General features: G+C 49.0%; 1 protein-coding gene across 1 annotated transcript in view; it reads right to left on the bottom strand.

Moving 5' to 3' along the window:
* The window catches only part of LOC147697160 (ATP-binding cassette sub-family C member 5-like), a 2,119,944-nt gene that overhangs the window by 861,248 nt on the left and 1,232,674 nt on the right, over positions 1-26,022 (bottom strand). The window contains exon 14 of the mRNA XM_086934231.1: positions 19,010-19,213. Coding sequence (XP_086790357.1) covers positions 19,010-19,213 — 204 coding nt within the window. The remainder of the gene's footprint in view (positions 1-19,009; positions 19,214-26,022) is intronic.

Genomic DNA, 26,022 nt, shown 5'->3' with positions numbered 1-26,022 from the left:
GTCAGTACTGTTACAGAAACTGCGGATCAAAATGAAAGTACTTCCACTGAATGCCGATTTGAATTTCCAAAGGCAGAATGAACAGCTTCATGTTTGCAGACAAACGCAGAGCTACTGGCAAATTACCAAAATACACCTGGAATGCATATTTGGCCATTTAGTTTATAACTGACATCTCCACTACAGTTGCTCCCTATGTGGCTGGCTAAATTACAACGTAATTGACATTTGAAATGAAAATTTTCTGGGAAGAGATTTTCTCAGAGAAATCTTTAGCTCAAACATTGTACAGCTCTAGCTTCAAGATCCTGTCACTTCGCAAATTGGGGAATATAAAACCCGTGATTACATCAGTTGCTCTGCCCTGTATGGTAAGTGCAAAAATATGCTTTGGATGAGCTTAGGGCCAGCTTCCACTACAAACAAGCATTGGCATAGCCAATAGGTCTCGCCTTTGGGACCTTGTAAGTAAAATAAAACTGAAGTATAAGACTTCACATTTACATTTACTTCGTATTTAGGATGCAGTAAATGTAAACGTGAAGTCTTACACTTCATTTTTTTTTACTTACAAGGTCCCAAAGGCGAGACCTATTGGATATGCCAATGCTTGTTACTATTTGTGATTCCATGTTATGGAGAAAAGTTTTTGGGAGGTTGACTAATTTGTGGTTGCGCTCTGCCTTTCTGTCTGGCTGATGTTTATAGCTCTCAACAAATGGTTTGAGGGGTTTAAAATCGAAAGGTATGCATTTTAGCAACAATTACTATGTGGCACTTAGCTTTCAGATCAAAGGCTTACGCTGGTTTTTGTGTGATAACATCATTCCTATAAGCTGTATGCTGCTTGAACAGGTTTATTGACCCTTCTTTGCATCTGATGCCTTCTGACTCGTCGGTTCCTGCACAGATTCGTGACAAGTGCTGGTTTGAACTGTTGGTTGATCCACCCGTAAGCACGGGGTCCACACTCAGCCTCGTTTACGGGCCGCCCAGGAGGGAATGGTCCGATAGATCATGGCTGCTTCTGGTCAGGGCAGGTTTGATCACAACAAGGGTTGGCCTAGACAACTTTTGAAGCCAGGCCCCTGATTCTCAGTCTTGATCTTAGATTCTGGGTCTCACTGCCAAGTGCAAAGTACCCAGGCCCCCCCCCCCCACCCACCCCCCGGCTTTAAGACTCTGCAGTGACCGCCCCTCTCCCTGTTGTGCCCTTGCAGGACCACTCTACTTCACTTGCCTTTCTTTGGTAGTTACCGCCTCATGGACGTCGTGTGCTCTTGTATGATGGTATGCACGTGCCGGTGGAAATGGGCGAAAGGGCGAATGATGCAGCGACTAGGCTTCGGCTCCAGGTTCACTTCTGTTTCTATGGTTGCAGCAAATTTTGCAGTGAGAGACCCCCAATGGCTGCCGGTAAGCCGTCTACTCTCCCTTGTACCGGGCGGGACTCTCTGAATACGCAGGCAGAGCTGTGAGTAGGAGGTTGCACTGACTCCACAACCTGCACCCCGACCTGGCGGGGCCGCTCCTGCAGCGTCGCACTCCTCCCTGCGCTGGGCGTCTATCACCGCAGCACTCTGACCGCACTGCTTCCTTTTTTATTGTCCTCGGACGGGAAGACCTCCGCTGCCGCAGGGTCCCTGAGCGCAAGCTCTATGGAGTCAGGGGGTTGTTTGCTGGTGGCTTGGCTCCCGCCCGTTCCTCGTTGGTCCTTCCTGCTTCTTGCGGCTTCATGCGTCGACGTCGACCATACTAATGTAATAAGGTCCCTAATCTGTTCATCATTCTGTGCTTTATTTTTAACCATAATCTAATAATATAACGATGTTAAATTAACATAAGCCTTACTAAAAGTAAGAGGAGCTATGTGTTTAATCTGCACACCCGTGGCTTTGGCAGTGTTTCTACACACATGTTGATAGAGGAAAAAAAGTTGTTTGGAAAACATCCGAAACTGATTTAGCTGGTGGTTGTTGAAATGTACTTCAAAGCCTGTTTTCCCGTGGCTGTTCAAGAACAATGGAAGATGTGCTACAGCATTCCGGTCTTGGAGGTGGCGAGCTGAGGCTTGTGGCGCGTGGTACCTGTCTCACCCCAGCGTGCAGCTGACTCCCCCGCTGCAGCCTCATGAGGGCCGCGCATGCCCTAACGTACCCTGAATCCCTTCACCTCTTCGTGTGAAGGTGACTGCAGAATCAAAGTGTGGTTTAGAGCTCCGTTATCTTTATTGTTTATCACTTCATGCCCAGAGGCGGGTTGGAACATCTCGTGTGCAGGGATGGTACATAGCCTTTAATGGCAAACAAAAGGGCAAGGCTGGGACCCCTGGAATGTGCTGCGCATGAGGGACGGTGCTCGAATGTTTGTGGACTCTAAGCAGAAGCAACAAGGCGCGGTCCATTCAAGCCCTTGCTCGCAGGGCTCATTTATTAGCCGACTGCGAACTTGCTTGTTCTCAAAAGCACTTTGTTGAAACTTCAGAGAGAGGCGGTGAGCTGGGGTTGCATCAGTTTGTAAAATCCAGATTTGTGCTAGCTTTCTGACACATTAAGACGTTCATGGCGTGTCTCGTTGTCCTTCCAGATGGCCGGTTCCCCGACTACGGCAAGATCGAGCTGGTGTTCTCCGGAGGCCTGGAAAGAATTCAAAGTGAGTGATTGCGAGTTCACGCACGGAATGTTCTATTAACTATCCCGAAAGAATGGCGTCACGCTGTGGGGGGGTTGGAAACGCAGCAGAGTTTGCCGTAGAGGTAACAAAAACAAGCACGTGCGCCTCGCGCTGACAGTAAAACGAGGAGAGGAGGAGGCAGCATGGAAGGGGAGAGGGGAGGGGGCCTGCGCCTGTTTCCTTTGTGGGAGCGAGCAGGAACCATCTGTTAATTACAAACATATGGTTTCAAATCTCGCTACCGCAAGGGAATTGCCAAATGTCCACGCATTGCCATTCAAAGAAATGCAATGCATGCACGTTTTTTGCCTCAAAAATGGAATCGATTTCTAAAGGTCTCCTCCTAGGCAGCGCATGCACGCTGCGTAGGCGAGCCCTAAAAAGTACTAAAATAATTTGCAGAGGTTTTGAACTTGACTCCTAAAGATCTTAGGGTAATGATATTGCAAAAAAACACAAACATGCTAGATACTTGTTATCCAACATAGAGTTTAACTCTGGAAAGTGTCTGTCAATACGAAATTGTACAGTATAAAACAGAAACATTTTGAGGAGAAACAAATAGCTATTAGTTTTGCAGTGAGAGGCTGTACTAGTTGTTATATAAATACATAACAAACCAAGGGCCTTTTTTAGAGTTGGTGGGCAGGATATCTGTCATGTGTGTGACAAATACATTGATTTACATGCCCTCATAACACAACTAAAGGAGGAACTACTTTTCATGTTAAGAAATGTCATGGATTAAGAAGACCAATGTATTCTGCATGGAACGTCTCACTGAAATGATACAAGCTTCAAGCCAACGACCAATGTATGTAAGTGGCTAAGCAAGCATTGAGAAATGTTTTCTTATTTAAGTGCACAAAACCTAGGTACACAAAAACACACATCACAACACGAAGTGCATGCCCCTACACTTACAGCAGATTGCGAATAGGAAGTAACTACTCGAAATAAGGACTAATCCCTGATGAAGGGTAAACCAATACCCGAAATGCATTGAAAGCAATAGTCCATATATTATGAGTTGTGAAAGCAATTTTGAAATGAAAATATAATGTATGAATAAAATACATGAATTGATTTGATTTCACCAAGTAGTGGACTACTTTTCATTATAAAAACAGAGCCTATTTTGAAGGACTGAAGTAGTGCCCAAGGGGGACACATCCCATGAAGGAAGTACAATTTCAATTTCAAATAAAGACGTCCAGAGTAAAGACGCCGCCCCGGGAGCACACACCAACTAGTACAACCCAAGCAAACAACTTTATGATAAACCACATAGTTGCGCATATTCCAACCTAAGAATTCTTATTTAAGTGCACACAACCTAGGTACACAAAAATAGATTTATATTTTGTGCATTGCTACTGCATGAACTGAATGGGCCACTCATAACATCAAAGGCCTCACTTAGTGCAAACATCTCATACCCTGTCATTAAGGGAAAAGATTCCAGTCCTGGCCTTCTGTTTCAGCACTCTCTGTGTTGTAGTCCTGGTTTGCTTCTAAGGAACTAAACAGGGCGACACACCCGATAACGATTTGAGGGTGAAACATTCAAGACTGATGCAGAATGCCTAAGAAGATAGAGGCTCACTAGAGGGTATCCCGCAACCCACCGTTTAAATCACACATAATCCGATGCACCATCAGTTAACTGAGGAACTTACATGGCGGCGCTAAACCCCTGATGTGAGACCTTGGAACCGGGTAAGGCGTGAGCAACCCCGGAAGCCTGTGTGGTAGAAAACAGTGAGTGATCTAACTCTGTGTGTCGGCTGGGGCCTAAGGTGAGCGGGCACTCTGGAAACTGGTAGACAGAGGGCGTGGGGTGGGCCGACCCAACTTGAGAAACTGGAGCACTGACGTCGGAGCAAGGAGATGCCGCCGGAGGTGGTGGAGCCCCTCCTGTCCCCACTGGTGGCTGGTGTTGGGTACCAAGTGTAGAGAAGTAGCCTGCCGCTGAGAGAGAGTCCAGAGGGAACTGCTGGGGCAGCTAGGTCCTTGAGTGAGGCGACACTGCAGTGGACCTGCCAGAAGCCGTGTGAACAGAGAAAAGGACATTGTTGCACAGATCGGCATGTAAAGATTGTAGCGGTCCAGACGGCCTAGAGCAGACTGGACCAATGGAGGTGAGGAGAGGTGCTTGTCAAGCTGGTGCAGTGGGAATGAGTGCACACGGGCCCCCGTCAAAACGTAAACAAAGAGGTGGAAAAAAGAGAACGCAGACAGTGCATTTCAGAGGACCTCCCCCCTCTCTGTTGATTCTTGAGTAGAAGTAGTGGGAACAGCCAGGGTGTTGACTGGTTGCAGGTGCCAAAATTCACATAAGCGACACTGGGGGCTCAATTGCAGGCTCAAGTAGCTCATTGGAGTGGCTGGCCCAGGGGCACACCAAGGAGGTGCCTGCTGTGAGCCCTCATCGACGCAAGGTGCGCGGGGGACTTTCAAAAGCAAACGTCAGCCTGCAGAGGGACATTGGAAGTCAGGTCTGAGCTACAGGTGTCTAGGTGAGGGCACAACTGAACATTACTTTACTATCCCCCACTGTACAAGAGGTGGTGTGAACCTACTGCGCTATTTCCTAGTGAGTAACCAGAACAGGTATCAGTCATTTTCCTACATTGATACTGTGTGCAAGGTCTTGTCAGACAGTGATGAAGTGGGACTGAGGACCCTAGGTGTTTTCAGAAGACATCAGAGGGGAACAGGGTACGGACCACTCAGGGGGAAACCCAACAGGCCGCGTGGAGTATCTCAATAGCACACAGGTAGGCAGCGGTGATTAACCCAGAGGGTCTGGTGTCCCTGCATTGTTTACCCCCAGTCACAAACCTTAACCAGGATGTCAGGTGGAAAAGCAACATGCGGCTCACACCAAACAAAATTAGACAAGTTCACGATGCACAAAAGACAAAAGGCGGCAGACAATTCCCAGGACCAGTCTCTGCCACTCACCTAACTGCCGCTGGAGGAGGGAGACCTCACACTCCGTGATGTCATGTGGCCATAAGTGGAGTACGAATGACACTAGAAACACAAATGGACACAGTCACGACTGTGCTGTCACTACTCAAAGCGGACCTCCGAAATATGGTCGACAGTGTTAAAGAGGTGGAAGACACAACAGTTGACCTTTAGGCAGACACAGAGCTACTAACGAAACAAGTTGACGAACTGCAGGCCACAAGAAAACTGCTAGAGACCAAACTTGATGAGTATGAGGGCAGATTGCCACGAAATAACATACAAATAATAGGGGTCCCTGAATGAGCATAAAGGCCTGCGGTGGACCTCTTTGTTGAGGACCTGGTAGTAAATCACCTTCAGCCATGTGGTCTATCTCAATTTTTCTCAGTTGAAGGGGCGCACCGGGTCCCTGGGGAGTACCAAAAACTGAGGCCCTGCTGAGGCTGATCCCGGCCTGAATATTCAATTTTCCTGACCGAGATGAAGGTCCAGAGGCAAAGGAGAAGTTTCTTAGAAGTCCAAAAAGCGCTGAGAGACAAGTACATAAGTACTCCATGCTTTCCCAGTGAAGCTGCGGATTGAAACGGACGACAAGGTGTGGTTCTTCACAACGCTCAGAGGCCTGGGAGTAGATGGACGGATAGAGAGTGGTGTCCCGTATTGCAGGGAGGCAGGGAGGGGGAGTTTGATATTTTCCAGTGTTGAAGGACAGTTTTTCAGAGATTAAAATGACAGGGGGAAGGGACTACACTTTTATTTAGTTGTGTTTTTTTTGATTGGTTGGAAAAGGTAACAATTGAGCTGCTACTCCACCCAGAGCGACAGAGCTGAGCTAAATGTAAGATGTCCATTCCGGCCTGACCTCTGGGACAGAAGACAAATGAGGGGGGGGGGACAAGGTGGCTTTCAGACAGAATATGGCTGCTTGCATGACCACTCCTGTGTTGTGGCTTCTATCCTGGAATGTTAAAGGCCTGAGGGACAAATTGAAATGAAGGATAGTGCTCCAGTACATCAAACAACACTCCCCAGACGTAGTCCTGTTACAGGAAACCCACCTATTGGGCAACACTTGTAGAGCATTAGACGGATAGGGATATAAAATGGTGGCCCATGTTGGGTTCACATCAGGGTCCAGAGGAGTTGGGATACTCCTGAGGAAACTGTTCCCTCGTGTAATTTTTTTTATTTAAAAGAATTTTTATTGCAGCAGGAATTCATGTACAGACTAGTCAGCGATGAAGTCAGCATCTTACATTCGTGGTACAAAAGTTCTAATAAGGAAAACTAAGTCTTACATGGCCATTCAGCTCACACTCCGGAGGTCGAGCGGCAGTATACAATAGTCCATTATTCGCCCATACCTGTAAGTGTACGCACAGATAGCTGTTTCTCAGGTAGCGCATACGGCTGCGTTTCTAACCATCCCATTCCTCCCGCACCTGTTCCAGAGAGCATTGAGCACCAACAAACAACTTTCCACCCTCCACCCAGTCCCCCCCCCTAAACCCCATCATCCCTTACCTCCCTATCCCCTTATCCTACCCCCCTCCCTCATCCCTCCCCCCTGGCGTCTCAGAGGTCCACAAGAGCAAGCCCGATTTCTCCACAGGCACAGCAGGTTCGAGCCCGACAATCAGAATTAAGCCGTAGAAAAGTGCAGTCAGCACGTGGGGCGCGGGGCGATCCCAGGAAGGATCTGGGCCGAGCACCCATCCAGGCCATAGTGTCTAAGGCCCAGGGCTGCCTGCGGGGGAGTCCTCGCTGTCAGAGGCCGGTGATGTGAGTTCTAGTACCAACCGCCCCTAGGCCCGGGCCCGCTCCAAAGCAGTATCAGAGCCTGCCCTGAGTGCCAGTTGCAGACGTATCTCTCCTTCACAACTGGCCCATTTAGTAAGCTCCGCTCGCCACCTCTCCACTGTGGGCCCCCTATTTGCCTTCCATTGGGACGTTATGGTTCACTTCGCTAGCAGCAGACCTAGGTCTAGGAATTTACTAGTGATTTTGTTTTTCGATGTGTGCGGGAACCAGTGTAGGATGCAGTGTGCCATTGTGGGTTGCAAATCCCTCTCAGTGACCTCTCGCAGAGTCTCCACCACCCCCCGTCAAAAGGAGCCCAGTGCCGGGCAGGACCAGAACATGTGCTGGAAATCAGCCACCTCTGCCGGACAGCGTGGACAGGCTGCTGAGTGTGTCGGAAAGTACCTATGGAGCTTGTCAGGGGTCAGGTACGCTCTGTGTAGGATGTAAAAATGCACCAGCTGAAACCTTGCATTGCGCGTCCCTTTCCAGGCCCGTTCAACTATGCCAGACCACGCCGTGTCAGGGATCTCCGTCGTTAAGTCCGCCTCCCATTTCGCCTTCAGAGCTGCTAGCGGGGACTGAGCCTCCTCAGTCATGCGTTTATAGAGGCACCTTATAGCCTTAACCGTTCCCGCGGCCATCACTACGTATTGACAACCCATGGCCAGCGGAGGCTCCCCCAAACCCGCCTTCCAGTGTTTACGGATCGCCGCAGTCAGTGCTGCATGAAGGAGGAAGTCCCCCCCCCCCGGCAGCTTGAAGCGATCCCGCAGTAGGTCGAAAGGCATGAGAGCCCTGTTGTCATAGAGGTCTCCAATGGTCGCTAGTCCCTGGTCCTCCCAGTTCTCTAGCCGGTGCCATGAGCCCCCGTGCGGGAGCGCCCTGCAGAATTTGAGCGGGATCTCCGGTGCATACGGCACTGCAATGTGGCCTCTCCGCAGATACCTATTCCAGCACTTCCGAACCGTCACAAATTCTTGGGTGAGATGGAGGTCTCCCATCGGCAGGCCTAGTATGATCCGGGAGACCACCTGTACCGGCTCATCAGATCTGCCCTCCTCCCTCGTGGCCCTCGCTGCCCACTGTGTCAACCGCTGCAGCTGGGCCGCCAGGTAGTACAGCTCGTAGTCCGGCACCGCTAGCCCCCCCCCCAGCTCGAGGCTGCAGAAGTGTGGACAGCGCCACCCTGCGCCTACCCGAGCCCCACAGGAAGCCGGTCACCATGGACCGCAGCCGACGGAAGTAGCTTGCCGGGATCCAGACCGAAAGGGCCAGAAAAAAATAGAGCAGCCGAGGCAGCGTCACCATCTTAAGGAGTGCCACCCTTCCCGCCAGGGAAAGGGGGAGCGTACCCCAGAAGTCAAAGTTTGGTTTGGTGAGTCGGATTGTCGATCCGATATTGCCCTCTAGAATGTCTGTTAGTATGGTAGATCGAAGTGCCCAGGTAACGAAGGCTCCTCTCTTCCCAGGTTACCCCTTCCGAAGAGTGCGGGCATGTCACGCGCGCCCTAGTCGGGAACAGGTACGATTTCGCCCAGTTCACTCTGAGGCCAGACACTCTGCTCAGCGCCTGAAGCAGAGCCTTGGCTCCCCGCAGGGAGGTCGCAGTATCCGCCAGAAACAGTAGGAGGTCATCAGCATATAATGCGATATGATGCACCTGCCCATACACGTCCAATCCCTGATATGCTCGTCCCAAACGGGCACGCGCCGCTAACGGTTCGACCGCTATGGCGAACAACAGGGGCGAGAGTGGGCAACCCTGACGAGTGCCTCTTCCTACTACGCAAGCCTCCGATATTACACCTCCCGTTCGGACTCTCGCCGTAGCGTTCTTGTATAATAGAGCCGTTCAGCCCACAAAATCCGTACCCAATCCCTTGGTGCTCATAACATGGAAAAGATACGGCCATTCAAGCCTGTCAAAAGCCTTTTCCATATCTACAGCGAACACCGCTGCCTCATCCACCTCGTAGGTGTCAGCCTCCAGTAAGTGGAGTAGGCGTTGTATATTAAGCGCAGTGTTGCGGGTCGGGATGAAGCCCAATTGGTCCACGTGGATCAGAGTGGTCATGTGGGGAAGTAGGCGCGTCACCAAGATCTTGCTCAAGATCTTGTAGTCCAGGTTAAGCATGGACAGCGGGCGGTACGCCGACCTGTCCCAAGGTGGCTTGCCAGGTTTCAGTAGGGGGACAATGAGCGCCTCGCCAGTGGTCTTCGGTAGGCTGCCCAGCCGCTTAACCTCATTGTGGAGCCATGCCAGTCGGGGTGCTAGGAGGTCGGCGTAGTTGTGGTAGAACTCCGCCGGTAGGCCATCAGCGCCCTGTGTTTTGTTCCGCGCCATACTCTTGATGGCGACTCTCACCTCCCTTTCATCAATCTTAGCCCCTAGAGGTTTTGCTGTCTTCTCATCCAATTCCGGTAGATCCAGTCCCTCCAGGAATCCCTGGAATTCAGCTTCCTGCGGAAGCACCCGGCTGCGATAGAGCTCTGTGTAATAGTCATGGAATAACTCATTTATCCCCTGTTGGTCGAACGGCGCCTCTCCCGCATGATCTCTAAGTTCGAGGATAACCGAACTGCGGCGAGCCGGATTGGCCAGCCAGGCCAAGAGCGCCCCGGATTTGTCCCGTTCCAAATGCGCACGTCTAAGGTAGGCTTTGTGATCGAAGCACCTGAGGCGCTCCACCGTCACCGCCACCGACTCCCTCGCCTCAAGGAGAGCCTTCTGAATGTTTGGTCGCTCAGGTCGGTCTTTCTCCAGCGAGTGTAGCTTCGCGTCCTCCTGGTTAATTATGCCGAGCAGGGTCTTCCGCACCCCCTATCCCGTCGCAATGCAACACCCCCGCACCACTGATTTAAAGGCATCCCACTTGATTGTCGCCAATCCCGCAGTCCCCGCGTTATCCCGAAAATACGACTCTATATCCGTGGCTATCGTGGTCGGAAGACTTGATCGTCTAGCGCCTCTGGGCGAAGTTTCCAGGTGGGGATGCGTGGGCGGTACTGTGACCATCGCAGGTGCATCAGCAACGGGTTGTGGTCGGAAATCGTGCGCGTTAGGTATTCGCTATGGGATACTTCACCGTGCACTACCGGGAGCACATGAAGGCGTCTATGCGGACGTGAAGTTCGTGAAGGGAGGAAAAGAAGGAGTAGTCCCTGTCCAACGGGTGGTGGACCCTCCAAGTATCAATTAGCCCCCAACGCCACTGCCAGTCGGAACGCGGAAGCGCCAGTCTGCTCGCCGGTGCATTTAATAAAGGGGGGATGTGACCGGTCCAGGGCAGTGTTAGATACACAATTAAAGTCCCCTCCAAGGAGTAGGGAGCCCATTAAGAATGGTGCCAATGTGCGGGACAGCAAAGAGAAGAAGGCTGGTTGGTCCACATTCGGTGCATATATGCATCCCAGCGTGAGGTCCCTCCCATCTAGTCTGCCCCTCACCACTACATATCTCCCCTCTGGGTCAATAAGCTGTTGCGCGCATTGAAAGGGTACCCCCGCCCTTATCCAGGTGACCACTCCTCTGGCATAGGCCGAGTAGTCAGTGTGATACAACTGCCCCCGCCATCTACGCTGCAGTGCTTTCCCTTCCTGTGCTAATCGATGCGTTTCCTGGAGGAAGGCTACATGTATGCCCCGCCGAATTAAGAATGCGTGGATCTTGTGGCGTCTATGCATGGTGTGCATCCCCCTCACATTCGGGTCCCATGGCAGTACACATTGTAGTCCACTTAGTCCCCCACACGTCCAGAACCCACCCCCCGTCCCTCACGCCCAATATCAAACAGTTCTACCCAACTCCCTCTCCCCAGGACAGACAACCAACGTGGTAACCCCATCCAAACCCTGCAAAACAAGTGACAATCAACAAGAGTAGGCTAGGCTATGTGGAACGTCAATGTCAGTTAGGACCGGAGCCTCCCCCCCGCCCCTCCCAAGCATCCAAAAGTCCACTCAGTCTACCCACCCCGCAACAGTACAGTTATGAGCAACAGAAGCCAGCTGACCCCTGCCACCCCGCAACAGTAAGCCGTACTCCCCCGTGACCCACTACCGTGTTGTAGCGTGTCCCATGACCTCACAGCCGCTTCAGCCAAAGATGCCGTCCGCGTCTGCGGGGTAACCACCGGGAGATCCCTCTCGGAGAGGCCAGTAGCGCTGCTGGAGCTCGGACTCAGTTCAGCATTCTTTGAGTGTTCCGAGCCGTTACTGGAGGGGCTGACCTCCCCTGATGGCTGCCAGCACCGCCTTGTTTTTCTCCTGCTCCCATCCAGTGGGGGAGCCAGGCCGTCACGTCGGTGTCAATGCAGGAGATCCGCGTCTAGGCGTGGGCGCAGCGGGGGTGTTTCCATCAGCCGTCCCCCTGGTCTCTATCCAGTCCCAAGCCTCCTGCGGCATAAGGAAGAAATGAGAGCTCCCGCCAGCAACAACCTTGAGGCGGGCCGGAAATAACATAGCATAGGGCAGTTGCAAAGCTCTCAGCTTCCGCGTGACCGCCAGGAAGGATGATCGTTGACACTGAACGTCCCTGGTGAAGTCCCGGAAAATCATGACCTTGCTGTTACCAATGCGTAGATTCGGCAGGGCCCTAGCCACTTGGAGAATGTGGTCCCGATCCCGGTAGTGTAGCAGGCGCGCCACCATCGGACGAGGCGGACCCCCGACCCTAGGCGGGCGCGACGGGACTCTGTGGGCACGCTCCAGAGCAAAGAATGGGGAGAGCCCCTCCGGCGCCACCTCCGTCCGCAACCTGCGTTCCAAGAAGACCACTGCGTCGTGGCCTTCTTCCCTCTCCAGGACTCCCACAAGGCGGAGGTTGTTACGTCTGGAGCGTCCCTCACTGTCCTCGGCCCTGATTTCCAGCACCCGAACTTTCTGCGCCACCTCCGCCAATAAGGCCTTCAGGGCTGCCACGTCACCTGGAATGTCTTTCATGTGGTCATAACTCGCTCCTTCAGCTTCCGGTGGTCATCCCTCAAAAGGGACAGGTCAGTGCCAAAGGTGTCCATTCGCCTCTCCAGGGCCTCCCGCGATGCCACAATGGCCTGCATAATGTCACTCAGGGAGGGGTCCCGTGGCGGGGCCGTGCCCTCAGAACCAGATGCCTCCTCGCCCTCCGTCCTCGTGTGACCCGGGTCATCGAGCCTCAGCACCTCAAATCCCTTTTTTCGGGCCCCCCGGACCATCTTGCGGTGAGTTTCTGCCACAAGTCACCCACTCAGGTTCAGTGCACCGGGCCCGTCAGTCCTCAGTCTTTTCCGCAGGGGAGCCCCCGGCACCAGGTCCGCCTCTCCTTGTCTCTCGTGGTCAAGAGCACTTCCTCTCCCCGGATAGTGGATGCAGGGGCAAGGTCAGCGCAGGGAGGACGTCTCAACCAGGCTCCCCAGGGAGGGCTCCTGGGCCATCCGCCTCAGCAATCGGCAAAAGAGTGGGGAATCCGGCTCGCGGGTAGCAGGAGGTATAGTTCGCCTCAAGGAGCTGCCCCCCGGAGGTCCAGGCCACTCAACACAAGTCCAGCGCGGGCCCCGCCAAGAGTGGGGAGAAAGAGGCGGCCCCCCGGGTCTTCCCCCTTCTGGGGGTACTCCGTGGAGCAGTCAATGCCGGTTCCGCCGGCCCTGGGACACCAGAGAACTCAGGGGGGTGGTCCGAGACAGCCACCTGTAGGCCACCCTTGAAGGCGTCCCCCAGCCCCCCCCCGATGTCGCGACAGGCCCTCCGTTCCAATCAGCTCTCAGCCAGCGGCCCCGGTCGTCGTGCCCCTCTCAGCACAGGGTCCGCCGCTGCTCCCGCTTCAGAGTCCGGGAGGGGGGAACCGTAGGCCCCCCCAATGTAACAGGCCAGGAGTCCGGGGTCCGGGGTACTCACGCGGGCTCCGCCATCTTGAGGTCAGGTGGCCCGCAAATTCATCACTCCAGAGCGGCTCCAGTCCTCCTCGCCAGCCCGCTCTCCCCACCTCAGATTAGGTGCAGGGCGCTCCGTACCAGGTGCCGCCGGGTCCGCCACTCCAGCAAGCCTTCTTCCTTTGGCTGCCCGCCGGCGTCAGGCAGCTCGGGCCGAGACTGCAGCCGCCATTTTGCGCCAGCAGCGCTCAATCGCTCCGGGGGAAGAAACGGTCGGCTGCGGGGGTCTCGGGGCCACCTAGCTCTCCCAGTTTTTGCCCCCTATGGTCCCCAGACCTTCCGATGCCAGGTGGGGGCCAGGGGTCCGGTGACTGGGTCAGGATGTGTAGTTGCGAGGGGCGGTTACGGAGGAGCCCCGAAGTCCCGCTGCCGATTACATCGGCCTCCAAGCCACGCCCCCTTCCCTCTTGTAATGAGACAGACCTGGACAGATACACAGGGCAGATATGCAGCTTTATCAGGTACATGGGAAGGGAAAACTGTGCATTTTTTGACGGTGTATGTTCCCCCCGCACTACATAACATAGCCTTCCCAGACCTGAGCAAAGTTGTTCTGGGGTCAGGAAGGAGCTTTAACCCGATGCTGTGTAATCAGAGGGACTGTTTCCTCCCACTTTGCCCACCACATTGACACTCTCGAATTTCAGACTTTCTTACCGCCATGGGACTCGGGGATGTGTGGCAAACTCACAACCCGGATATACAACATTACACATTTCACTCTGGAACACACAGTAGTCTTTCAAGAAAGATGTAATTCTCCCCCTCGCTGACCAAGAGACCAATTTTTGTGAGGTGTGACACCTACCGAGAGGAATCTCAGGCCATTCTCCGATATGGGCAACCTATATTTTGGGTACGCCACGCCCCCGGGAGATAATCTTGTTGAACCCATGGTACATAAATGGCCCCATGTTAGGAATGAACTGATAGAGACTGCGGACCACTACTTCAAAGAAAATGAAGCATCAGTAGAATCCCCATAGATCCTATGGGAAGCCTTCAAAGAGGTGGTCAGGGGGTAAGCAGTCTCCCTCATGGTGGAGCACCAAAGGGTCTAAGGGAGCCATGGAGAAGTTAGTAAAGGAGATACTGGACTTAGAGGTGGAAGACTCCGACACCACCTGGCACACCCTAGGTCTTAAGAGACAGGAGTAGAGAGATTTAGCAACCGAGGCAGCAAGGGCTGGACACTTGGCAACGCAACACAAAAGTTACAAAGTGGGGACAAAGCAGGAAAGTTATTGGCCTGGCTGGATAAGCGTGAGTGGGTAAGTAGGTGGGTTACCACTATTAGCACTGCTGCAGGGGTAGTTTTAAAGGAACCACTAGAAATTACCAAAGCCTTCGCCACCCACTATTCTCTCCTTTACACTCCCGCCACTACAGCCACGGGAGCGGATGCTACAAAGTTGTTGGCAGACCTGCCTTTTCCCACCCTTATCCCTGAAGATCCAGCCCTGATGGAGGGCAATCTCACTGACAAAGAGGTAGCCTAGGTGATTCAAAATATCCAGTCCAGTAAAGCTATGGGCCAAAATGTCCTCCCAATAGAATTGTACAAGCTGGCAGCCTCTAGGGTGGCCCCTTACTTGAGAAACATGTATTTGGAAAGCCGGAAGTAGGGGATGCTCCCAAAAGACCAAAGATTGCCTCCATAGTGGTCATTCAGAAGGAGGGCAAACTAAGAGACAAGTGCACCTCATATCGCCCCATCTCACATCTTAATGCAGTAAGTCAAAATCCAAGCCAAATTACTATCGTCCCGATTAATACAAATCATCCCTAAACTGGTGCGCCCAGATCAGTCCAGATTTATGCCGGGGTGAAATACAGCACTCAATTTGCGTCATCTTCAAGGAGTACTTGGGCGGGTGGAACTATACAGGAAGATGCAGCGGTCATATTTCTCGATGCCAGTATGGCTTTCAACACGGTTGAATGGCCTTACCTATCCTGGGTACTTGAGAAGATGAGTTTTGGACCCAAGTTTCTAACATGGCTGCGGCTCCTCCATGCAAAATTGCTGGCCCAGGTGGCAGTGAATGGTAGAACATCCAAGATATTCCACCTCCAGAGAGGAACTGGACAAGGCTGGCCCCTCTCACCACTAATTTTTGCAGTGATTCTTGAGCCCCTGGCGATGTATTCAGGAAGACCCATTGATACGGGGACTGCGTTGGACAGAGGAATGGAAAGATAGAATATCCTTATATGCGGACGACGTGCTCCTTTATGTGGCAGCACCACGTTCCTCCCTAAGTAGAATACTGAATATATTCACAAATTTTGGGAAATATTTCGGGTACACCATTAATTGGTCCAAGTCCATGATTTATGTATAGCGCTGCCCGGCTCCAGCCTTGCCACCAGAGCGTGCAGCAGAGGTAGTGACAGATGGTTTCCGCTGCCTTGATATATATATATTACAACTTTTTTACACCTGCAATCTCCAGGCTCCAATGACTGTATTGCAGGGAGATGTTCAACACTGGAGGTCACTGCCGCTCTCTTTACTTGGGCGAACAGCCTTATTTAAAATTATGGTGCTCCCCCGGTTTATATACGCTTTGCAAAACATGCAGTTCTCAGTTCCAGAATTCTATTTTGGGGCAATACAAGTTGAGCTAAAAGCTCTACTGTGTGACGGAAAACCCAGTGGATAGCCACTAAGAAATTGATACAGGGTGATATGACGGTGGGATATTGTTGCCTGATGTTCGGAAATATTACTGGGCTGCCCAACTGGCGGTTATTAATCAATGGGTGCACCGACGGCAAGATGAACCTGCTTATCGGATGGATAGATATGTCTTACGCCCAGGAGGATATGTAAGGGCACTGTATACAGACCCTAGACACTTCCATCTCTTGGGACCAACAAAACACAAAACTCAACTTTGATGTGCGGTACATAAAAAGCTGGGGTGGCACAATAAGGTAAAACAGAGTACGCCGCTATGGTACACAGGGAAGCTGGGTACGCTGAGCAGATTTCCCGGCTTTGACAGGCGGGACCTCACTGGTATCTCCAAAGTGGGGACTTATAGTCAAGGGGGAGTGGTTCTATTCCTCACATTGCTGCAAGAATACAACCTGGCAGTTACCCAAAAATGTTGGTAGCTGCAAATTCGAGAAGCTCTCCTGGCGGCCATCCCAAGAGGGGAGGAGCTACTGAAGGTTTACACACTGGAAGACAGGCTTCTAACTGACCATATGGACTGTAGAGCAGTCTCCCATACCTATTAAAAACTATTAAATATTTCCTGGCTCTCTCCTTCATCTCTGAGAACAGCAGCACACAGACTTGGGGAAAATAGTAGAAAATGACTGACTGGAGGTGCTAGCCTCCCCATATTCGCAAGGTTCAGATTGCTGCAGCTAAGGATACTTCATAGATACTACTTCTCCTACTCAAGATAGGCATGGGATCAGACTCTGGTTGTCGCAGACAGTGTGGGAGGGAGGGTACATTCTATCACATACTATGGGAATGCCCAGCTATTACAGGTTTCTGGGAGGCAATAATACACTGCGTGCATGAGGTGTCTGGGGTGGAGCTGGTGCCATTGCCTAAGTGATGTCTTTTAAACATATGGGGAGCTACTGCCCTAACCAGCAAAAAGAAGGCTCGGGTGACCTTTGGGATGATTATAGTCAAACGCAACGTTGACCGTTTGTGAGAGAGCGTCCGCCACACCAACTGTCCAAAACTGGGAGAAAGATTTGGACTAGTGCATGGTGGCTGAGAACATTGTATATGAAAGCAGGGGTTGTCCCAGGAATGGGAACAAATCTGGGACAAGTGGAACATCTATAGGGGTAGTCTGTGAGTGCCCCCCTCTGCGAGACGATTTGGTTCTTCAAGTTTGAAATATGATCTATACAAAGAGGGTGCCACTGGGGAACGGTGAAAGAATATGGTCAAACTGCGGTACTAAGAGCCTGTGCACTAAGGATACTGCAGCTACCCTTGACTGCTCTGATGTACTTACTGCTGAATGCCTTGTTGTATTACCAATAAAAAGAACTTATAAAAAAGAAAGACTGGAAACATACTATGCCATGTCACCCAACTTTATATGGCCTCATCTTCTTGAAAGAAGAACATTTGAAAACGATATGTTTGAAAAAGTTGCATTTAAACAATAAGAGTAAAAAAAAGGTTCTCTGCTTAGATTTAATACAAGTTTGATTACAAAGCCTAAAAATTAGGGCTCTATCCAAGTAGCTAGAAAAACATACGCAAATGTACATCGGTATACATGACATGAAACTTTGCAAACACCAACAACATGCACGCACACACCATAAACAAAGTACACAAGCACATATTTATTTACACACAATTAAGAAAAATTCCATTTATAAACACAACACAATCCCCTAGATGCATCAACGTTGTCATTTGCGATTCCTTAATTGCGAAAAATAAGGAATCGCAATTAAGGATTCGCAAATGGCAATGCATCATTAAATTCGCAATTTTATTGGAATTCGGTAAAAATCGCAATTTTTACCGAATTCCAATAAAATTGCGAGTTCCAAATAGCGAATCCGATATTCCCATTCATTCCTATGGGCTGAAATGCCCATAGGAATGAATGGGAATTGCGAATTCGCAATTTCAATTCGGAATGCATCAAAGCCTTTCAAGGGTGGAGAGGGGGGTCCAAAGGACCCCCCCCTGCACTCATGAAATGCACTTTTACATGTGAGTTACATACACACATGTCCTAAGGACATGTGTGCCTGTAACGTACACGTTTAAAAAATGCATTTTCATGCGTTTTTAAACATTTTTGCAAATTACCACGAAGTTCAACTTCGTGGTAATTTGCATTTGCAATTTTGGAAATCGCAAATGTTTTGGGGATGATGCATTGCTGTTAAGGAATCGCAAATGTGCGATTCCTTAACAGCAATCGCATTTTTTGGAACTCGCAAAAAAAGCGATTTCCAAAAAATGCTTGATGCATCCCAGTAACCAATTTAGGAAGTGCAAAAGGCCGATTTATGCGAATCGCACCGTTTGCACTTCCTAAAAAGGTTGATGCATCTGGGCATAGATACAGTAAATACATCCATAAGTATATATAAACAAACTGCAAGATGTAAATGTAAATGTACAGGAATTTATATAGCGCAAATCACCAACCAGTCTCTAAGCGCTTGCTTAGGGAACCCGTCCTGGTATTCCCCTGTGAGATAACCCCGGCAGGGTATCCGCAAGGTGAAAGCCAGGCATCCCGCCGCGAGGGGCCGTTGTGGAGATTAAGCAAACTATTGCCCAGAGTCGCAGAGTGTGAACCCGTGAATCGAGTAGGCACCGGAGCGAGAACTGTCAAGTCCATGGACATTTTAGGACTCAAGACCCCGCCGAGCCAGGAATTGAACCCTGGTCCCGGGCTGACCTCTGCTTCCAGGTCTGCCTCCTCTAACCAGTGAGCCACACTTACACCTAATCAGTTACCATAAATTGGGTTGAATACTGGCAGGCATTTACAGAGAGGTCCTGTTGAGTGTCATGCTCTTGATATAAAGGACTGACCGATATCATTAATAACTGTAAGTTAAAATATTCTGCCTGGTTTCATACTATTGTAAAACATTCAAGAATCTTCCCTTGTTCTCTGTGTTGTTCTTACCTGCAGCTGATGGGTAACGAATAGTACACTTCTTTTTTGCATACCAATCTTAATTGCCTTGTTGAACATTTCTGCTCCTACACAGGCATCAACCGCACTGAGTGGATCATCAAGCAGGACAACACTTTGGTCACTGTACAGGGCGCGGGCCATGCTTATTCTCTGGCGCTGTCCACCGCTGAGGTTGGCCCCCCGCTCTCCAATCTATACAGAGAAGAAATATATGTATCAAATTTGATCGTAACTAGGTAAACTCTAGGCGGGGTTGAGGAGACTAAGGGCAGAGGCCTTCCATTTGGCATAGCAGTCCATACCAAAACATTTTGTCAACCATGCATTACAAGCCACGCTAATCCAGTCCACAGTGAAAGGAAAATAAAGGGCCAAGATCAACTAAGATGACACCCATCTGCCAGCCCTTCCTGTTCCACCCTCAGTAATGTCCACCAAGTCACACGCAGATGAGCATAGGATGCAAATAGATAATTCAACTTAAGACTAAATATACACCATACCCCAGCCTGTCCAAAAAGAGGAGAAAACAGGCACATAAACATGACAACAGCCCACATGCAATTCACACCCCACTAAGTCCTTTGAGTACCAACCTACAGACAAAACGACAAATGCTTCCATCCATAGACAAGAAGATAAAACAAGACTGTACAACACGAGATGAACTTCATTATTGGGTAAGGCACGAGAAGGGAAACCATGGAGGTAATAAATGAATAATTCAGATGAGTGATAAAATTGGAGCATGTCTGAAATGAATTATGGATTTGGGAGACATCAAGAAAGAGACTATCCCAGAATGGAGAATTGAACAATATTGCATAGTTGTTGAATGAGGGAGAGGGAATGAATGAATGAATGAATGAATGAATGAATGAATGAATGAATGAATGAATGAATGACTACTCATTTGTATACCGCATGGTTACCCGGAGGCATCCCAGCGCTGCAGTGGTCCAATTCATCCCCGGTGAGATTAGGGAAATAGGAAGGTTTTCAGCATATTCCTAAACCTAAGATGGTTCTCCTCCATCCGAATAGGGTTGGGCAGGTTGTTCCAAAGTTTAGCTGACTGAACAGAAAAACGTCTGCCGCCCATGCGACTTCTCCTTATTCGTGGGACTGCCAGAAAGTTCTTGCTGCTGGATCTAAGGGTCCTATTCGTTTGGTAAGGACAAAACAAAGGTTGAATAAGATCAGGTCCTGTCTTAGTTAAGGCTTTGTGGACAATGGTCATAGCCTTAAATTCGACCCTTTGTTGTACCGGCAGCCAATGAAGTTGCCGGAGCGCTGGTTTGGCAGAAGTTCTACAAGAAGTCTGTAGAAGCATCCGGGCTGCACAGTTCTGTACAGTCTGTAGGACCCTGAGTGTCCCTAGTGGAGCCCCTAAATATACTGCGTTTGAGTAGTCAAGGCGCGTTAAAAGCAGGGCCTGGACTAATATCCGCCTTGCTTCAAACGGAAGCAGTCCAATGATTTTTCTAAGTGATCTCATCAGGGCGTAACAGGTAGCTGCTACCTTCTGGGCTTGCACCAAAAAATTAAGTAAGTGCTGGGTCCAGCCATACCCCATAACTTTTAATTTTCTCTTTCGGGGGGAGGGGGGGATGGCCCAAAGTGTTAGGCCACCAGCCGTCCACCGCGGAGGGAGCATCATGCCCAAGCATCATGATCTCTGTCTTTTTTCCGTTAAGTTTCAGGAAAGACTCATCCATCCACTCACAGACTCTGCTAAGGCAGGAGGAAAGATTGTCATAGGTCGACATCTGCCCAGAAAGAGCGATGATAAGCTGAGTGTCATCAACGTACGTCACTAGTTGCACCCCCCATGGTAGCACCACCTCAGCCAAAGGCCTCATATAAATATTAAATAAGGTCGGGCTGAGGGATGAACCCCGGGGAACGCCACAGTGTAGATGTATAGGAGGGGAAGAGATGTCAGCCTCAAATACTGAGAAAGTCCGCTCGGAAAGGAAGGATTGCAGCCATTTCAGTGTGGTCCCAGTGACACCCACATCATTCATCCTTTGAATCAGAATAGAATGATTAACGGTGTCAAAGGCCGCACTGAGGTCTAATAACAATATGGCTGCACAGATGCCTCCATCCACAATCTTTCTTGCTTCCTCGATTACTGCCACAAGAGCCGTTTCAGTGCCTTGTTTGCACCTGAATCCGGTCTGGGTTGGATGTAATAAGTTGTTATTTTCTAAATGGCTGGATATCAGAGAGTTTACATATTTTTCAGTAAGTTTACTGATAGTAGGCAGCAGGGAGATAGGGCGGTAGTTGGCCCAGTCATCAGGGTTGAGATTGGGCTTCTTCAATAACGCCTTTACTCTTGCCTGTTTCCAGTGGAGAGGGACAACCCCAGCTGACAGAGTGGAATTATTCACCTCCCGGATCACCGGAACCACAGTATCTGAGACCAGATGGAGAACGGTGGGAGGTGCTACATCAGCCGGTGAACCTGATTTCAGGTTACTCAAAAGTGATTGAACCTTAAGGCAGTCAAGAGGGGGAAATATCTCAAGAAGGGTCAGATCTAAACTAGGAGGCGAAGATAATGCCAACGGGGAACCCTGAAATGTAGAGTAGATATCTGCTATCTTTGATACAAAGATGTTTGCTAGCTCCCTACAGCGTGTGTGAGCAAGACGAGGGTCAGCAGTGGGGGCAGGAGGAGTGACTAAGGACTTAAATATTCAAAAAATTTCCCTGGAGGAACTGGAGGCAGAGGTAATTCTTTCTTGATAGTAATTGGACTGGGTAGTTTTTATAGCCTTTTTGTAATTACGTAATACAGTCCTATAGGTATCTTTACTGGCTTCAAGATAGTCTTTCCTCCAGAGCCTCTCTTTCTGCTTGCAAAGCTGTTTAAGGGTTCTAAGCTCTGGAGTATACCAGGCTTTTTTGTTCGCCCCAGTACGATGGGAGAGTTCAACCTTAGGTAGAACCACGTCCAGTGATTCCTCTAGCCAACGATTATAACGGTTGTTTGCTTCTAAGGGATCATTACTAGATTCAGGTAGAGTTTCTCAATTCCATTTCTCAATTGCTACTTTAGACCATGCTCGCCTAGTTTTTTTTTAAAAACAAGCCTGGCCTGTCTGTTCCTGGCGAGTAAGGGAAAAGGACAGGAGGGAATGGTCAGACCAAGGAATTAAGGTGGATGTTATGAACTCAAGCGTGCTTAGGTTAGTGTAGCAATGATCCAGCGTATGTCCTGCTTTGTGTGTAGGACCTTTGATAATTTGTTTAAGTTGGACCGTGTTTAACGCAGTCAACAGACTCTGACAAATAGGAGTGTCGGATTTATCTAGCTGGATATTGAAGTCTCCCAATACCGTGAAATTAGGAGCGTTGCAAGACAAATTAATAACTGAACTTAACAGCTCTTCACAAAACTGTCCGGTCGCCCCCGGAGGCCTATATACCAAAAGCCCCGAAAGCGAGCATATTGGGGAAAGAGTAACTGAAAACATCATACACTCCGCCCCAGGGATATTGACCTTCTCTACTCTACAGCCTATGGATTTTTTATGCACTATGGCGATCCCTCCTCCTCGTCCGTCCGTCCGATCTTGCCTCGAAATTGCATAGTTCGAGGGGAGGGCCCGGACAATATCGGGGTCGGAGCCGTCGTTAGTCCATGTTTCTGTGAGGAAAAGAACCTCAATGTCCAGTTCCTCCAGAAGCAAGGAGATCTCTAGGGTGTGCTTAGGTAGGGAACGACAATTGAGCAAAGCTAGTGAAAAAGGGTGTTCCTCAGGGGCTATTATATCCGGGGTAAGATAAAATTGACAACCCATACAGGACTTATGATCCTTATGAGTATCTAACAGGGTACAGTTCATTCCGACCTTACCTCTTAATTGCAAGAGTTGATTCCTATCATATGAAATCAGAGGTATATTAGCAGACAAAGGGGCAGAGGGGCTGGCCCCTGGACCCGGCGTGGCCCGGACGGGCCCAGACGGGCCCAGACGGGCTTGCCTTTGGCGTGCCCTCAGCGCGCCGCTGGCGCGCCCGCTGCGCGGACGAGATCCACCGTCCATTTTATGGGGAATAACAGGGCGGGAAGGTGGCCCGACAGCTGGTGCGGTGAGCTAACTTCCCTCACCAAAGATGGCGTCTCTCCGTGTCTTTACCGCACCAGAACCTCAATCGTTCTGTGCGGGGACCAGGGTTCAAGCCCTGCGAGTGCCAGTAAAGTTCCTTAGTTAATAAAAACAATGTATTCACACAGTAAAAAACCACTAAGGAATGGTGAATATTTTAACAAAGTTTTGGAGCGCCTAACTCCCGTCTTTCCGCCTCAGGGGAAAAGAATAAAACGCACTGATCTGTGCTGCCGCGCGAGCGAGGTTTAAATACCCCGTCCGGGAAGGCGGCCCGACAGCTGGTGCGTTGAGCTAACTTCCCTCACCAAAGATGGCGTCTCTCCGTGTCTTTACCGCACGAGAACCTCAAGGGAATGTCGGAGACGCCCCAAAACTAAACTTGAAACTAATTATAAAAACCTCCATGTTAAAGATAATCTTTTGGCAGGGAAGTACTGTTTTAAGTAGGCTTCCCTACAGCCTCAAGTTGAGCCCCTAATTTTTTCTTTGACTTGTTCTTGGCGAAAGTCCTAGGCATCATTGCTTTAAACTGAAGCAATGTCCAACACACTAAAAGATGCATTAACAGAGAGATTTTTACAGTAACACAGTCTGCCACCAACTGTATACCTCTCAATTTTTCTTTTCCAGATAATTCATACCCACTTGCACTTCTCTTGTATTGTCAGTTGTTACTTCACTGTTGTTTACATCTGGAGGTATTACGTCACAGTCATTAAATTACGGGCACCTTCACATCACGGCACATACATTGAGAATACTTGACTTAGCATATACATTGATACATATAGTTTCTAGTGTGCGTGTAATGTATATATTATTATTTTTAATATAGACTTACAATTAACATTTAACATATTTTAAACAAGAATTTTTAAATAAATGAATCTAATAATGCTTTATAGTGTAATATTAAATATATGCAATTAAATATATTTTTTTGATGTCAATTTCATTGTAATGTACACCTTTCTAAGTCCCAAATCCTACTTAATACACCTACACACAGCCCTTCCCAGGACCTAGAAACCCATTACTACAGCTATACAAAACCCAATCCTGAACCCTAAAAACCCTAAAAACCTCTAAATAGCCAATAACTACACATGCCCTAAAAATCCTTTCTATATCAGATTACCCAGCCCTGAATCCTAAAAAACTACTTACTACCCCTATGCACTACCATTCCTTTGCCCTAAAAGCTCATTAGTACCCCTCTACATTACTCACCCCTGAACCACCCCTGGGCCCTAAAAACCCTTACTTACTTTAACTGAACCCTAAAAAACATGCACTACTCCTATACACACACTATCCCTAAACCCTAAAACACCTTACTAACCTAAACTAATTTATTTCCCCAAATTAATTTATATTACTTTTACTATTTACTATAAGGCTGTGTCTTTCAGAAACGAAATTGGATATTTTCATACATATATATTATAGATATACAATGTAGAGGCTGATGGACTAAAGGCAGGGCAAAACCAGTCTTGGGTTGCTTGTGTTATGGTTCAGAGAGATCTGGCTGCAAACTGAACAAAAATGTTGCGGCTGTCGTTTGAAGACTTAGGGGCTGATGAATCAAGATTTCATTTTGTGATTTCTAAATAGTGATTTTTAAGGAATCGCTATTTAGAAATCGCAAAATGGAATGTAAGTAGAAAATCGCAATTTTTTAGTGATTTCTTAGTCTTCCTTATTTGCGAATTCGCATTTTGCGAATTCGCAATTAAGGAATAATTTGCCATGCATTCCTATGGGCCAGGAGGCCTGTAGGAATGATTGCGAAAATATTCTCAATTTGCGGTTCGCAATTTGCTAATCGCAAATTGAGAATAATTTCAAGGGTGCAAGGATGTCTCAAAGACACCCTGCTGCACCCCTGAAATCTACATGTGTGTGCATATGGCGCACATACATGCCCTATGGGCATGTATGTGCGTCACATGCCACCTTCACAAATGCAAAATAGGGCATTTTTACAAGAATTCGCAAATTACCACCAACTACAAGTTGGTGGTAATTTGCGATTTCTTAAACCAAATGCGCAATTTCGAAAACCTACATACATCGCATTTAAGTAATCGCAAAATTTGCGATTCCTTAAATGCTTAAGCAAAATAAGGAACCGCAAATTTTTGCGATTCCCTACTTTGTGATTTTTTGATACATGTCAAAAAATGCTAATAAGCCTTTTGCGATTCGCAAAGGCCGGAATTCTCAAAAGGCTTAATACATCTGCCCCTTGGTTCCTGTGTCTAAAATATACATTAAAAAATAAAATAAGGGAGCATGAACAAAAATAATAGTTTAGGGTGCCACAATCCAGCAGAATCATCAAAACAATAAAAAAAGAGGTCTTGGTGTTAATTGGAGTTGGGAGATAGCCACCCAGGAAAGGAGGGGTTGGCTGCAGGGTTTTTGCAGTGCAGGTTTGGCCAGGTGCTCTGGGGTTGATACACCACTCATCTAACTCGGCTCCTAACTGAAATGTTTCAGGGGGATTTCTCAAGGGGGGGAGAGAAAATGTGTTTTCCCCATGTAATTTCCCTTAGTTACTCTTGACAATTACAGGGGATTGGCAGAAAGCAATATCTTTACCCTGGAATGAATGCGTTTTGTGATTTGGTATACATCTGTTCGGTAGTTTTAAAGAGATTAAGGTTTAAAATGTATAAATATCTAGTGGTGTGGGACACACACAGAACCAACAGATGAAAAGATAAGATATGATTTATAAATGAAAAGAGCAGCAGTATGAAATGATGTGGAGTAGCTGCTCATTTCAAATTCACTGCACCCCAACAACCCGGAAGCGCTCCATAAGAATTTGCGGGGGCTTTTTATATGTATTTGATGCCCTAAGAA

This window comes from Lissotriton vulgaris, chromosome 8 (genome assembly GCF_964263255.1).
Source record: "Lissotriton vulgaris chromosome 8, aLisVul1.2, whole genome shotgun sequence".
NCBI lineage: Eukaryota > Metazoa > Chordata > Amphibia > Caudata > Salamandridae > Lissotriton > Lissotriton vulgaris.
The sequence above is the reverse complement of the archived record's forward strand: the minus strand, read 5'-3'. Positions and strand labels throughout refer to the sequence as shown.